General features: G+C 40.5%; 1 protein-coding gene across 1 annotated transcript in view; it reads right to left on the reverse strand.

The window, feature by feature from the left end:
* The window catches only part of LOC147905515 (uncharacterized), a 233189-nt gene that overhangs the window by 81761 nt on the left and 139370 nt on the right, over window positions 1-12058 (reverse strand). Inside the window, exons 10-16 of the mRNA XM_087385680.1 lie at window positions 10685-10999; window positions 10246-10590; window positions 9611-9946; window positions 4797-5126; window positions 4413-4721; window positions 3831-4157; window positions 1923-2234 (exon numbers count right to left, since the gene is read on the reverse strand). Of these exons, the coding sequence (XP_087241806.1) occupies window positions 1923-2234; window positions 3831-4157; window positions 4413-4721; window positions 4797-5126; window positions 9611-9946; window positions 10246-10590; window positions 10685-10999 (2274 nt within the window). The remainder of the gene's footprint in view (window positions 1-1922; window positions 2235-3830; window positions 4158-4412; window positions 4722-4796; window positions 5127-9610; window positions 9947-10245; window positions 10591-10684; window positions 11000-12058) is intronic.

Consider the following 12058-nt stretch of genomic DNA (forward strand, 5'->3'; position numbering starts at 1 on the left):
TTGATCATTGTATATTCTAGTTTGCACATCTATTTGAAGCAAATAAGTTAAGAATTTTGTGATTCCACTCCCCACAAACGTTGTGTGAGCTCCTAAGCCATGTCTTCCGCTATGCATATGCTCTATTGGTTGATTTCTAACATGGTATCATAGCCCAAATAGGAGGCTCATAAGTGTAGGAGCTTAAAGGTAGGGACCTACCTAAAGGACAACCCTGATTGAGAGGCTCTAGGGAATCGATTTCCATGACATGAGGACTGTGCCCTTGCAAGAGGAGGGTAACTTAGGTCCATTGAGGTGTGAACAGAGTTTTGGTCTAAGGATGATTCTGGAGATGAAGAGGGCACTTCCAAGAAGATGAAGCAAAAGAAAAAGTGTTTTTGTTGTGATGAGCCAGGCCATTTTGCAAAGGATTGCAGAAAGAAGAAGGCGGATGAGAAGAACAAGGAATTCAAATGGTGATACAAAAGCCAAAGCTAATGTGGTAATCAAAGAACTATTCTTGGTGACATCTCCATGTGTTATTGAGGTCAGATATGCTGACCTAGAAGCCACATTGAAGATGTCTAACATTGAGATGTGGATCGACGGGGAGTCAGAGACCTTTGTGAAGGTGAAGGACATCGAGGAGCATGCGGGCTAAGTGTTCTAGAGATATCCGGTAGATAGTAGAAGTACTGGGTGGTAAGATCAAAGGACCATGCTCTGGTGGGACTTTGGATCTATCTCTTTTGTATTGTGTCCATAGCTTTGGATGAAAATATATCATTTTGGTGGTTTCTATATCTGGCTGGATCATTGTCTATTTGCTAGTCTGCACATCTATTTGAAGCAAATAAGTTAAGAAGTTTGTGATTCCACTCCCCACACACACACACTATGTAAGCTCCTAGGCTATTCTATCAGTCGTACGCTCTGTTGGTTGATTTCTAACAAGGCCTACTACAACTTCTTCACTTCTTAGTTAGATGGCTTGCCTCTTCTCACAATAAACCATGGGTCACATTTACTAACCTAACATTAGGTTTGGTTTTGTAGGTTGTTTCCTATATTGCAAGCAAGGATGAAACATTAGGTTTGGTTTTGTATGTTGTTGCCTATAGGGCAAGCAAGGATGAAACACTTGCTCTTTTCTTCTGCAAGATGCCCATATGGACCTTCCATCAAAATGTCACAAGCTTTATTAACAAGGTCACACATGCACTGAATTTAGTGACCTTGACACAACAAACAATATTTTTGAAACAAAAGACTCCATGCAGTGATAGTCAACATAAAGGATTGAAAGGACTTTTTCACTCCCTATATAAATGCATGATAGAGGTGGCATGCCATCCTTAGGTTGCCTTACCTCATAAGGTAGATCGTTGCCCTTTCAATTAAAATGTGCCCAACATCATTGATTATATAATTAACTAGCACCTGATCATATCTATCTGACCAATCTATATTGAGGAGTCTATTGAATAGACACCATGCTATTGATTGCACTCCTCTCAGTTTTAATAGAGGATCACCTAATATCAAGACTATGACACACTGATACTAGCATGATACGTTTAACATTGTCTCCCAAATTGTTCACATGCTTGAAGGCCAGAAGTTTTCTAATAATTGATGGATTGCCTCCCTTCTGTGATAATAACGTGATTTTTTATTTTGACAAAATAAACTCCAAGCCCTAATTCATTGGAAACTTGTTACTTGGACATAGTTTCTAGACGTCACCATGAATCACCTTTTGGTTACAATAGTACACAAGAGTAATATTCTCATCCTGATTATGGGATTTTTTCCTTTATATACAGATACGCATAGAATGGAACGGCCACCATGAACTTAGGTTTGATTCATAATAATGTGGACTAATTAAGACACAAAACTTGCTTCTTGTTATTTCAAAGGAGCATTATTTTTCTTACCTGGTGAAACATGAATGGATAGTGGACTTCCATTTATGTTTTTATTTGCATACGTTATCATCATCTCATATATTGCAGAAACATTGTAGCTGAAATTGGAAGCATATAGACCATCCCCAATATGAGACAAATTAAAGAGCCAAACGCTTGGTTTGGTGAGCTTAGCCAAAAATGGAATATATTTTGCATCTGTTGTGTCTACTTTGTTTCCAAAAGTATCTCTAGCTTGGATAATGATCTTTATTGCCTCTCCTGCTTGCACATCCCTAAGATTTGTTGTGTTGATAACACATTGTGTTGGAGATATATGACCTGTAAACCTTCCAACATAGCAGAAATTTATTTCGTCAAATAAAATTTGGAAAAATAATGAGTCTAATTGGTTGTTTATTAAGTTGTCTCATAATCTGCTACATTTTTAACACATCATAGAAACATAAAATGTATAATCAGAGACAAAGTCTTGATTTGTCAACCTAGTGAATGCAAACTCTGAATTGTAAATATTTTCATGAATTTCATTTAGCTCATGAATTTCATTTAGCTCATGAATATGATCGAATTCGTCATATAATGATGCCTTGGATGCATCTGACTTGGCTCGCTCAATTTTCTCTCCTTAAAGTTATATACCATATCATAAAACGGGTCGACGACACTTAATTCTTTTTGGCAGGATGGAAAACAAGATGCTTAAAAGGAATACAACAGTAATAGAAAAGTACTGAGACAGACTCTAGACTGTACATGCCTTCTAGGACACAATCATATGTCCACCCATGCTATATGAAAATGTGGATTTCTTATAATTTTGAGCGTAACTATGTTTTTTCCTTGCAACCTTGCATGTGAATAGCCCATTCAGATGCCATCGATTTGAGAGCTGTGTCATCTCCAAGTGACTTACAATATGGCAATCATTTTAGCCTCTTATCTCTCTTTTAGCTCTAGTGGCTGACACATACATGCCGTGAATTGCACAGTGCTTGCTTAACTATAACAAATGGCATGATCACACATGCACCACACATTTTACAGAGACATATCAAGATGAAAATAGCAGCTCCACCACCAGTCCTAACAAGTGACCATGCTCTCCTACTGATGTTTGAATCCTTCCTTAGACTCGTCTGGGGCCCAAGTGAGTTGCTTCTGCTCTTTTGAGCGGCAACAATGAAGACCCTGAGATGTTGAGAGGAGATACAACTGTCCCACTTCATAGTCAAGGCATGACCCATCTAGGCCGACCTGACTGTGTGTGGATAGACTGACCAATAGGTGGCAGGCTGACCGGAAGAATGCCGACCTACCACGCGGTCCAACCTGCCTATCATCAGCCAACCAACAGACGTGGCCATATGCCACTCATCAACTGACTTGCATAGGTGCCATATGCCACATCATCTCGTATCGAAGGTATATTTATGTATTAATATAAAATATTGGTGAAAGTTTATCGAGCTATTTTTTAAAGTTTCACAATATTGATAGCATATAGCATATTTAAAGTTTCACAATATGCTATATGCTATCAATATTGTGAAACTTCAAAAATTTTCACATAAAAGTTTCAAATTCTAGTGAATGTTTCAAACATTTATTTTTTTAACGGCGTACAAACTTTCCACACCAATATAAACGTTTCGCTTCTTAATGAAACTAACATGAAAAAATCATCCTTGAATGCAATGTGAAATATATTGCCCAAGCCATGGAGACTTTAAAAAAACTCCTTGAGTAATAACCACTAGGATTTCTTTCTCACCCAATCGTTGTAACAACTAGGGTTTAATCTTCAACATAAGTTTCACCTTTTTGCTAGGCAAAGAATGGACGTCTTCATCATCCTCATCTTCTTCCGTCCCTCTCTCCTCTCGCCAAGTTAAAAAGGCTTAAGATAGACTGTACCGGGTATGACCTGGATCTTCAAGGCCGAGCCATTGATAAGGGAACCATACGCATCAACTGCAATATCATAGGATCCGGCTGCTGTAATGTTGAAATATGCGAGGTACGTGCCCACCGATGGATCATATGGTCTTGCAATCGCACTGCGAGGCCAGGCGATCCCCTCCGGTAATGGAGTTATCGTAAAATTCACTGGTTGCACAAAATATGATACGCCTTCTCCTTGTGAATCTTGTGCTTTCACATACACCTGCAGCCTGTCTCCCGCAGTAGTTGCACTATTGGACGGCTTTATGACGGCTGTACAGAATCTAGCTTGTACCCACCCTGCGATCGTAGACAAATAATGCTTGTCATCCTAGGGAAATTTAACGTTGTCTGATGTCAGGGAATCAATTTACAAATTACTTCCATATAATTTCCTACGTTCAGACACAGTGCAGAGTAGCATTCGCAGACACCGCAGTTAATGACTAAGAGCTTATTTATGCCGCGTTCAGCAAGATAGAAGTTCAAACCAATACTTTCACGTAGGCCTCTTGGCACGATCGTTGGAAAGCGAAGTTGTTCCTAGATGTCTACCTGCACGAACTTGAGCTCGAAATGGGTTTCCAGAAAGAGCCAATTGATTGTAGTAGATGAAGACGTTATATTTCCCTTCAACATCCGGCTTGTATGCTGCACGGCAGCCTCCTTCCCTTCGGAAGCTGAACTTCTCCACTTGTGAGTCGCCGGCTCCCGTTATATTCCAACTAAGAGAGCTGTCACTGATGGGCACAACATTTCCATACGAGTCTCTCATAAACACGATTATCTCATTCCAAAAGTTAACCGACGCCAGTGGCGACAAGCCTTCACCAACAACGATGGCGTCGTTGACGGTCGGGACACCTATAAGATGAATTCAGGATGAAAACAGTAATTCAGAAGGCGTGACAACTCCTCCAAAATGTAGGATGGACGTACCTGGACTATAAGAGAAGGCAAAAGGAGCTCCTGGTATGTCGTACGAAGAGTTCCCTACGTACAAACTGAAGTTGCCAACCTGCTGCAGTGAGAAGGTAAGAAGCCGGTATTCAGTCCGATTCTTGAAGAGAGGTTTAATGAGAAGATCAGGAACAGCCACCAGCACAGGAGCATCAGCACGAAGCACTCGAACAGTGAAAGGGTCTGCGTCATAGACAGCATTGCTATACTGATCGCTCTGCCTGATGATGAACGATGCAAGACCACCCACTCTGAATTGATTTATGCCCTTCTTCCAGATTCCACTTGAGTGCTCGATCGAAATAGGACCTGCAACACCACCCATCAACGCTTCGTGAAAATCAACCCTTCAAATCCTGAGAGTCCTTCACCATATTTTTATTTTCGTGTATGAACAGATTCAACACAGAGAGACATCAAAGCGGCGGATCTCTCCCATCACATCTCATTGCAATGGAGTATATTCTAACATCACATATGGAGTGCTTCAACTCCACTATCCTCGCGAGATCTGCATTAAGTGAGTTTAATGCATGGATTCGACATGCAATCGTGTATTTTAAAGTTGACCGAATCTGAATGAAGCTTACTCTCATCAAAGAGAGCGAGGGAGAGTCTATCCGAAGACTAAAAGAAGCTGATAGTACAATGGACTGATGAGTAGAGCCACTAAACAAGCATCAACACCCAGGACAATACAAAATCCATCCATGATCTATAACCGTCGGACCCCCAATAAAAGAGAAACTCTTTGAGTGGAAGCCAACGAGAGTGCCAGCCCTAGACGGGGGCATCGATGAGAGAGAGAGAGAGAGAGAATAATGCCTATGGAAGAGGGGAAAAAGCCTCTTATCTATCACACCTTTCAAAAGACTACTAATGGAACTTGGAATTGCAAAGCCCATGTGTCACGAGGAGTTCTATCATGTCCTAGGCATGAGTAATATGAGCTCAAACTACAATCCCACCTAGAGTTGGCACGATGCTCTATGAAACATGTTTGAGATATGTTAGCTTCCTATGCTCCTCTCCACGAGATGCACTCGTCGGCAAGATACTGCAATCTCCACGACGTATGGTGTGAAGCAGCAAACTAACATTGGGGTGCATCCGATCTCCTACTGATCTGGTGTGCTTGCAATTCAAGGTCTCATTCCTAACATGTTCTCCTATGAAGAAGTTTGTGATCTATTGTCTAGGACTGCATCCTATTGTAGGGCCTCATGAGTCTAGACATGAGTTAAACCTCTAGTCTAGGTGTTTATGGGTGATGGGTTAAAGGTAGTGATATCTTCCCCAGATCTCAAAATACCTAGGGCATCGCATTAGTGTAGCTATAGTCAATGAACACCTTATATATAAGGCAAATATCACTACCTTTTCACCCATAGATACACGATCATCTAAGTCCCAAATGGTTACATGGCAGAAATCCTTGATACCTATGTTGTGGGTCTACCCCCCCCATATGGCAAACATAGTAAAGGCGTATATGGAGATAAAGGCCCTCAATAACATGCCTTGCCATTAGAAGTATCTAGAAATAATACGATACTAAATGGTCAACAACATAACATGCCTTGCAGTTGGAAGCATGAGACTCATGCATGCCAGCATTGCTACTCAAGGAGGAGAAGAAAAAGAAGAAGTGATTGTGGTAGTTGAGACTAATTTTCACACCCTTTCACAACAAAGTGTTCTATTAACTCAATAAATTCATAACAATTATTAACACATTAAAGATGTTCTATTCAACATCCATGTCTGTTGGACAAATGACCTTTACATCTTAAAGAAAACTTATGATTTTTTTCCATAAATGGACATTTCCATGATGCCTAGTTCAATCCCAAATTTGAAATCAACATTCATCCTAGTTGTTAGTGCCAAAGAGGGACAAAGGTGATGGTGTAACCATGATGTATGAATATTTTTTTATAATGTCTTGGCCTTGTAGTTTGATCATAGTCAAGGGAATTGTCTCATACTTTTTTCCTGAGAGAAGTATTTACTCCTTGGCATTCCCTACTTACTATACATCAACCTCTATTTGGCATGGTGTAACCATGACATATATGTTTTTTCCCATGCCAATAAATTTTCCATTACAATTTTACAAAATGTAACCATGATGTATAAATGTTTTCCCCCATCATGGTGTAATCGCAATGTATAAATGTTTTCCCCAATGCTAATAACTTTCCATCTTCCAAACTAATTCGCTGGCAAGCATAAGGTAAGTCAAGAGTCCACAAGAAGCAACAATGTCAAAATATTAAGCGAAAAAGGTGAAATATCCATTATGTCCCTTGCAAAGGGCACATACAAGAAAGTTTGGGACACAAGAGCCTCACATGGATGGAAAAGTAATTTAATGGTTAGGAAAGAATGGGTTTGTGTATGGGACACAAGAGCCTCGCATGAAAGGAAATGTTCTCACACACCCTAATATTCTGCACCAATGGGCCTTGTAGTGGCATAAAATGTCCTTATGAAAAACCTGGCAGCAACACTCTCCTAACCAAACAACAAACTTTAGCCACAACATAAGGAAGAATGTGAAGGGATTCCGTCTTTGGAGAACTATCTTTTCAAACAGCAAGCATGCCAATGCTCACCTACTCTCAACGAGATTGAGAATAGGATGCAGTCCAAGGATTTTTAATGAACCCTTGAACTTTCAAATTATTTTCAAGTTGAAAAGAATGATCATGTTATGAGAGAACTCTTCTGTGAGTTTGATAATGTGTTTTGAGATGACTTGCTTGATGTTGAGTAGAAAGGTAGATCTTAGGATCCATTGCACCTATATTCAAACCCATGTACGACTTAGTAAAGTGGGAGAGTATTTTTAGGAAGAATTAAACTCATCAAAGTATTACACATTAGACTTCGTCACTTTGATATGTTTAGGGAGACAAAATAAACTATGTGTTATACATAGATTATAGAGGTTTAAATAAGGTCACCATTAATAATATTAAGTTTTACATGCTATGCATGGATGAGCTCTTTCGGCGACTTCAAGGAGCTTAGCTTTTTCTAAAGATTCATCTTATGTAGACATCATCAAGTTTAGATCAAAGTAGAGAAAGTGTTGAAAAACAACAAACTTGTTATAAGCATTGAGTAAACATTTAAGTTTTTAGGTTCAAAGTTAAGCCTTTTGCTTTAAAAAATATTCCAATCACTATCATAATCGTTGCAAGTAGGTGTTGAGATCCTCCTATTAGGATGATGCATATATTGCAGTATTTCATAATTCATAACACTCGGCATCAGCAATCCGACAAGGAAAGAACAAAAGAAGCGTTTTTCAAATGTTTTTAAAATCACTAAAAACATAAACTATATCTCCTAAGGGGAGGGACTTGAAACAATGCAATTACATGTATCCCTTGCGACACTTGAGGACAACACGCCGCAAAGCCCCTTCTGGCTACTTTGAGAGTGGAAACTTTCAAGATAAAGAGTAGGACTCAAATCGTAGAGAATATGATGAAGAAATTAGAAATGATGCTTAATTTTTTCTTTATTAGCTTGTGTAGGTATCTCAATCAATGTTTATGGCCACATAAAGATGTGATCTCACCATACTGAAGACAGCGTTAGTGTGTTTTGTGTGAGGGGTATAGTGTGTTTAACATTTAGAGATATCGAAATGCGAGTATGTGCAACATCCTTACCAATGGGCTAGTTGATGGAATCTAATCTAAGGCCCTTATTACATCGGCTTTTCTCAATTTCCTCATTTAAAATAGGAATCGAGTGGATAAGACACACTTTCTCCAATCGTGAACCAAGGCCTCCAGAACCCAAGATAGAGTGCGGGTTATGAAACATGAACGCTGTCTTATCCTAGTTTAGATTGATTTCATTGGCTATTTCTATCCTCTCCTAGAGCAAAGAAGGTCCATTAGGTTTAGGATGGGAAATGAATTCTTTTTTACATAAATAAGACCCTATGTGCTAAAGATCATAAGTGCTCTTCCTAATCTCTTCCTAATGCACTTTTTGGGGATGCTAGCCGCTTCAACTCTCTATTAGATATGGCCGACAGCTATTGGGCTAGGCAAGCCTCTTCGCTATTTGGAATGTGAGGAACAACATGGCATCGAAAAGGAATCTTGATCCTAGATCAGTTTTGGATGTAGTCAATGACCGTTGTTTAGAACTTTGCTTGATGATGCAAGGTTGCCCTATATAGGCAAGTAGGAAGATCTGTCCAGAATGTGGCTAAGAGTAGACCTAGTCAAAGATTTGGGTTAAAAGGTTTTCTCTTTAGCAAAGCTTTTTCTTTCTTTTTTTATAGTGAGGCCTTTGTTTGCTCAATGGACTGAATTTTTGGCCTATCCCAGTTGGGCAAGCCTTAGTGACGATGTTGGGGTTGAAAGGAAATTCTACCATTTCACTCAAGCTTTACTCTCTCTCTCTCTCTCTCTCTCTTTCTTTCCCTAGTCCGGATCTCCATGCCCGTACCACTTGTAATCCTTCCTCCTTCTCTTCTTCTACTACTCATGTTTTTTGTTGTTGCTTTAGCTGGTGGTTCAGCCAACCTGTTGAGGCCTTATGAATGACAAAAGTCATTCATTTCTTTCACTTGTTTAATTTTTTTCAAGTATGTACGTCCAATGGTGGGAAAGCTTCATTGAGAGTAAAATTTGCGCAAATTTTGCTGCAACATGTTTGGCATTCGTCCTATTATGTATGTATACTTATGCTTTGAACCAACATGCAAAGTTTTGGGCGAGAAGTAGATGATGGAAAGAAAGTGGAAGCAACCTGGTCCATACCTTGCTCGTAGCTGAACTTGAAGGGTGACGCCGTCATACTTTTGAGCTTGTTGCGCACAGATAACAGATAATACCCGCTTGCATTCAGCGAGAATCTCAGCATCTGTGTCCCCAACGTCTCCGTTGCCACTTTCTCAATGCTCAGATCTGGAGTTGCTACCACAGATTTGTTTACACTATCATAAACTTCTCCTTGGAATGCGAACGGATTGAACGACAGGTTGGTGCTCGAAACATCTTGCGTGCAGTATATTAGAAATCTAGCGGTGCTCCCCACTGGAAATGTATGTTTTCCATCTTGCCATTCTCCGCTGCATTCAGGAATAGTGATCGATCCTGCAACTCTCGGGATGATTTGATGTTAAAGAGCACGTTACAAATTGCTGCAAAGATCTGTAAAGCTTCAATGCAGCATCGTTTGGGAAATAAATTGCTACAGCTACTGCAACAAACTCCAATGGGAATGCAAGCAGCAAGAGCTACCGTAGCTCACTAAAAGCTTCAAAAGGCCGCTGATCTTCTGTAAAACTTTAATGGGAATCATTCGGGAAGCAAATGGCTAGAGTTATTGTAGCAGACTCTAATAGAGATATATTTGTAAACGAATACTTAAAGTTCGATAACGGCCGGCTTACCTTGTGCACATGTGAATGGAAACGGTGATCCGTATATTTGTTGCCCTTGGCCTTGGACTCTGAGCAGAAAACTGCCCTCCTCCCAGATTTGAAAGCTCAGTAACTGATTCTTGGTTGGCGTGTCGCCCCATAACTCTATTAACATGATAGGAGTGAAGATCGGTTGAGACTCGCCATCTTTTATCACTTCAGCGTTGAAGGAAGCAGCGGTGGATGCATTGCTAGAGGGCACCTCATTTCCATATCCGTCCCGCTGTGTTATTACGAACCTTGCAACTTGTCCGGTCTGTATACTGCAAACATTATTTTCCCACTTTCCCGAGCAGTTGCGGATGGATATGGGTCCTGCATGCGAAGGTGATGCAATACTCTATCAATCTGAATTCCGAGATACTGGGACAAAAAATGCACAAGTTTATTTGGAAAGACGAAAAAATACCAGGATTCACAGTCATGTAGCGTGGATCGCCGAGGGGAATGCCGATCCATCGAGTCATGATAACGTAAGTGCCCCAAATCTCAGGCATGTAGCTAACGTTGAATTCCCCCGTGTTGTTAGGGACAGCAGTTATGATGGGTTTAATTTGCGTGGTGCCTCCAAATTTGAAGATTTGCACGTTGAGTGAGCTTACGTGCGAGCCTTTCGGTGTCCCCTTATCGTCGCGGAGTCTCATTAGGTAGTAAGAGAGAGTGCCTGCCGTGGAGGCCTCTAGCCCTGGCCCTTCAAACGTGCTTAATGAGCTGCTTACTGGACCTGTTTATAAATGCAGTCAGCCTTATTCAATCGATGGAAGTCCCCGCCCACCCCCCAACCCGAAAACCCCTTCCTTCTCTGCTCAACAGGTGTTAACCTTCCATTGAACTGTGTAGCTGATAGCTTGAAATTCAAAAATTAAGCTATGATATATATCTCCCTTATTCACCTCCGTTATCCTAGAATTCATAGCAAGCCAATGCACCATCTTCCACCGAAAAACACTAGAGCAAGAGAAAGTAGATTCATGCATAGAATTTAAGCACAATATTCAAAGCTGCAGAAAAAACGGAAAGGAATCCAGAGCACATCCTAGTTTGTAGGAGCTCCTAATACGCATAGGAGGATTACCCGAGGCTAGCTATGATCTACTTAGGACACAAGCCATATTGGTTCTTGATGACAAGATGGCAAGGAACAAGGTTCTCGAGCAAACAAAGAAGCTGAGAGGTATTGAGATATGGATCTCGAAGGAGCTCACCCCAACTCAGCTCAAGATGAAAGCCCCAGAATGAGCCAAAGTGAAGGGACGCTCGCAAGGAAGATAAATGGGATGTTTACAGAGATGGAAAAGCACTTATCAGAGACTTCAAATTCAAACCCATAAAGCAGGCTGATTACCCCTCCTGCTGGATGACACAAACTATATCTTTGGAGTCCCACTCAATCTAGGGGATTGCTTCTACGATCTGATCAATTTTTTGTGTCATTCTCCCCTCAATAATAACTCGGGAGATGCAATTTGCATTCCCCAGTGACTCTCGGTCTATAACTGACGTTGGTGTTTTATCTTTTTGGTTGTACTTCGTCTCATAGGCCCGTGAGCCTCCTAAAGACGGTAATCTATCTATCTATCTATGTATAAAATATCTTTCTATCTGTCTATCTATTCTTTGTAAGCTGGCACTTGCCAATTTGCATTTCCAGTCTTCCTTATTTGTCGCAGCTCTGTGTTTTCATTTCTGCACAGGTCTTTTCCATGTCCTTGTTATTTCTCTTCTCTATGCTCATCCACACATCTAAGTGCAGAACTGCTTGGACGATGACTCTGTATGTTGA

The sequence above is a fragment of the Dipteris shenzhenensis genome, chromosome 1 (genome assembly GCF_047967505.1).
Source record: "Dipteris shenzhenensis isolate YYH24624 ecotype China chromosome 1, Dip_SZ_1.0, whole genome shotgun sequence".
Classification (NCBI taxonomy): domain Eukaryota; kingdom Viridiplantae; phylum Streptophyta; class Polypodiopsida; order Gleicheniales; family Dipteridaceae; genus Dipteris; species Dipteris shenzhenensis.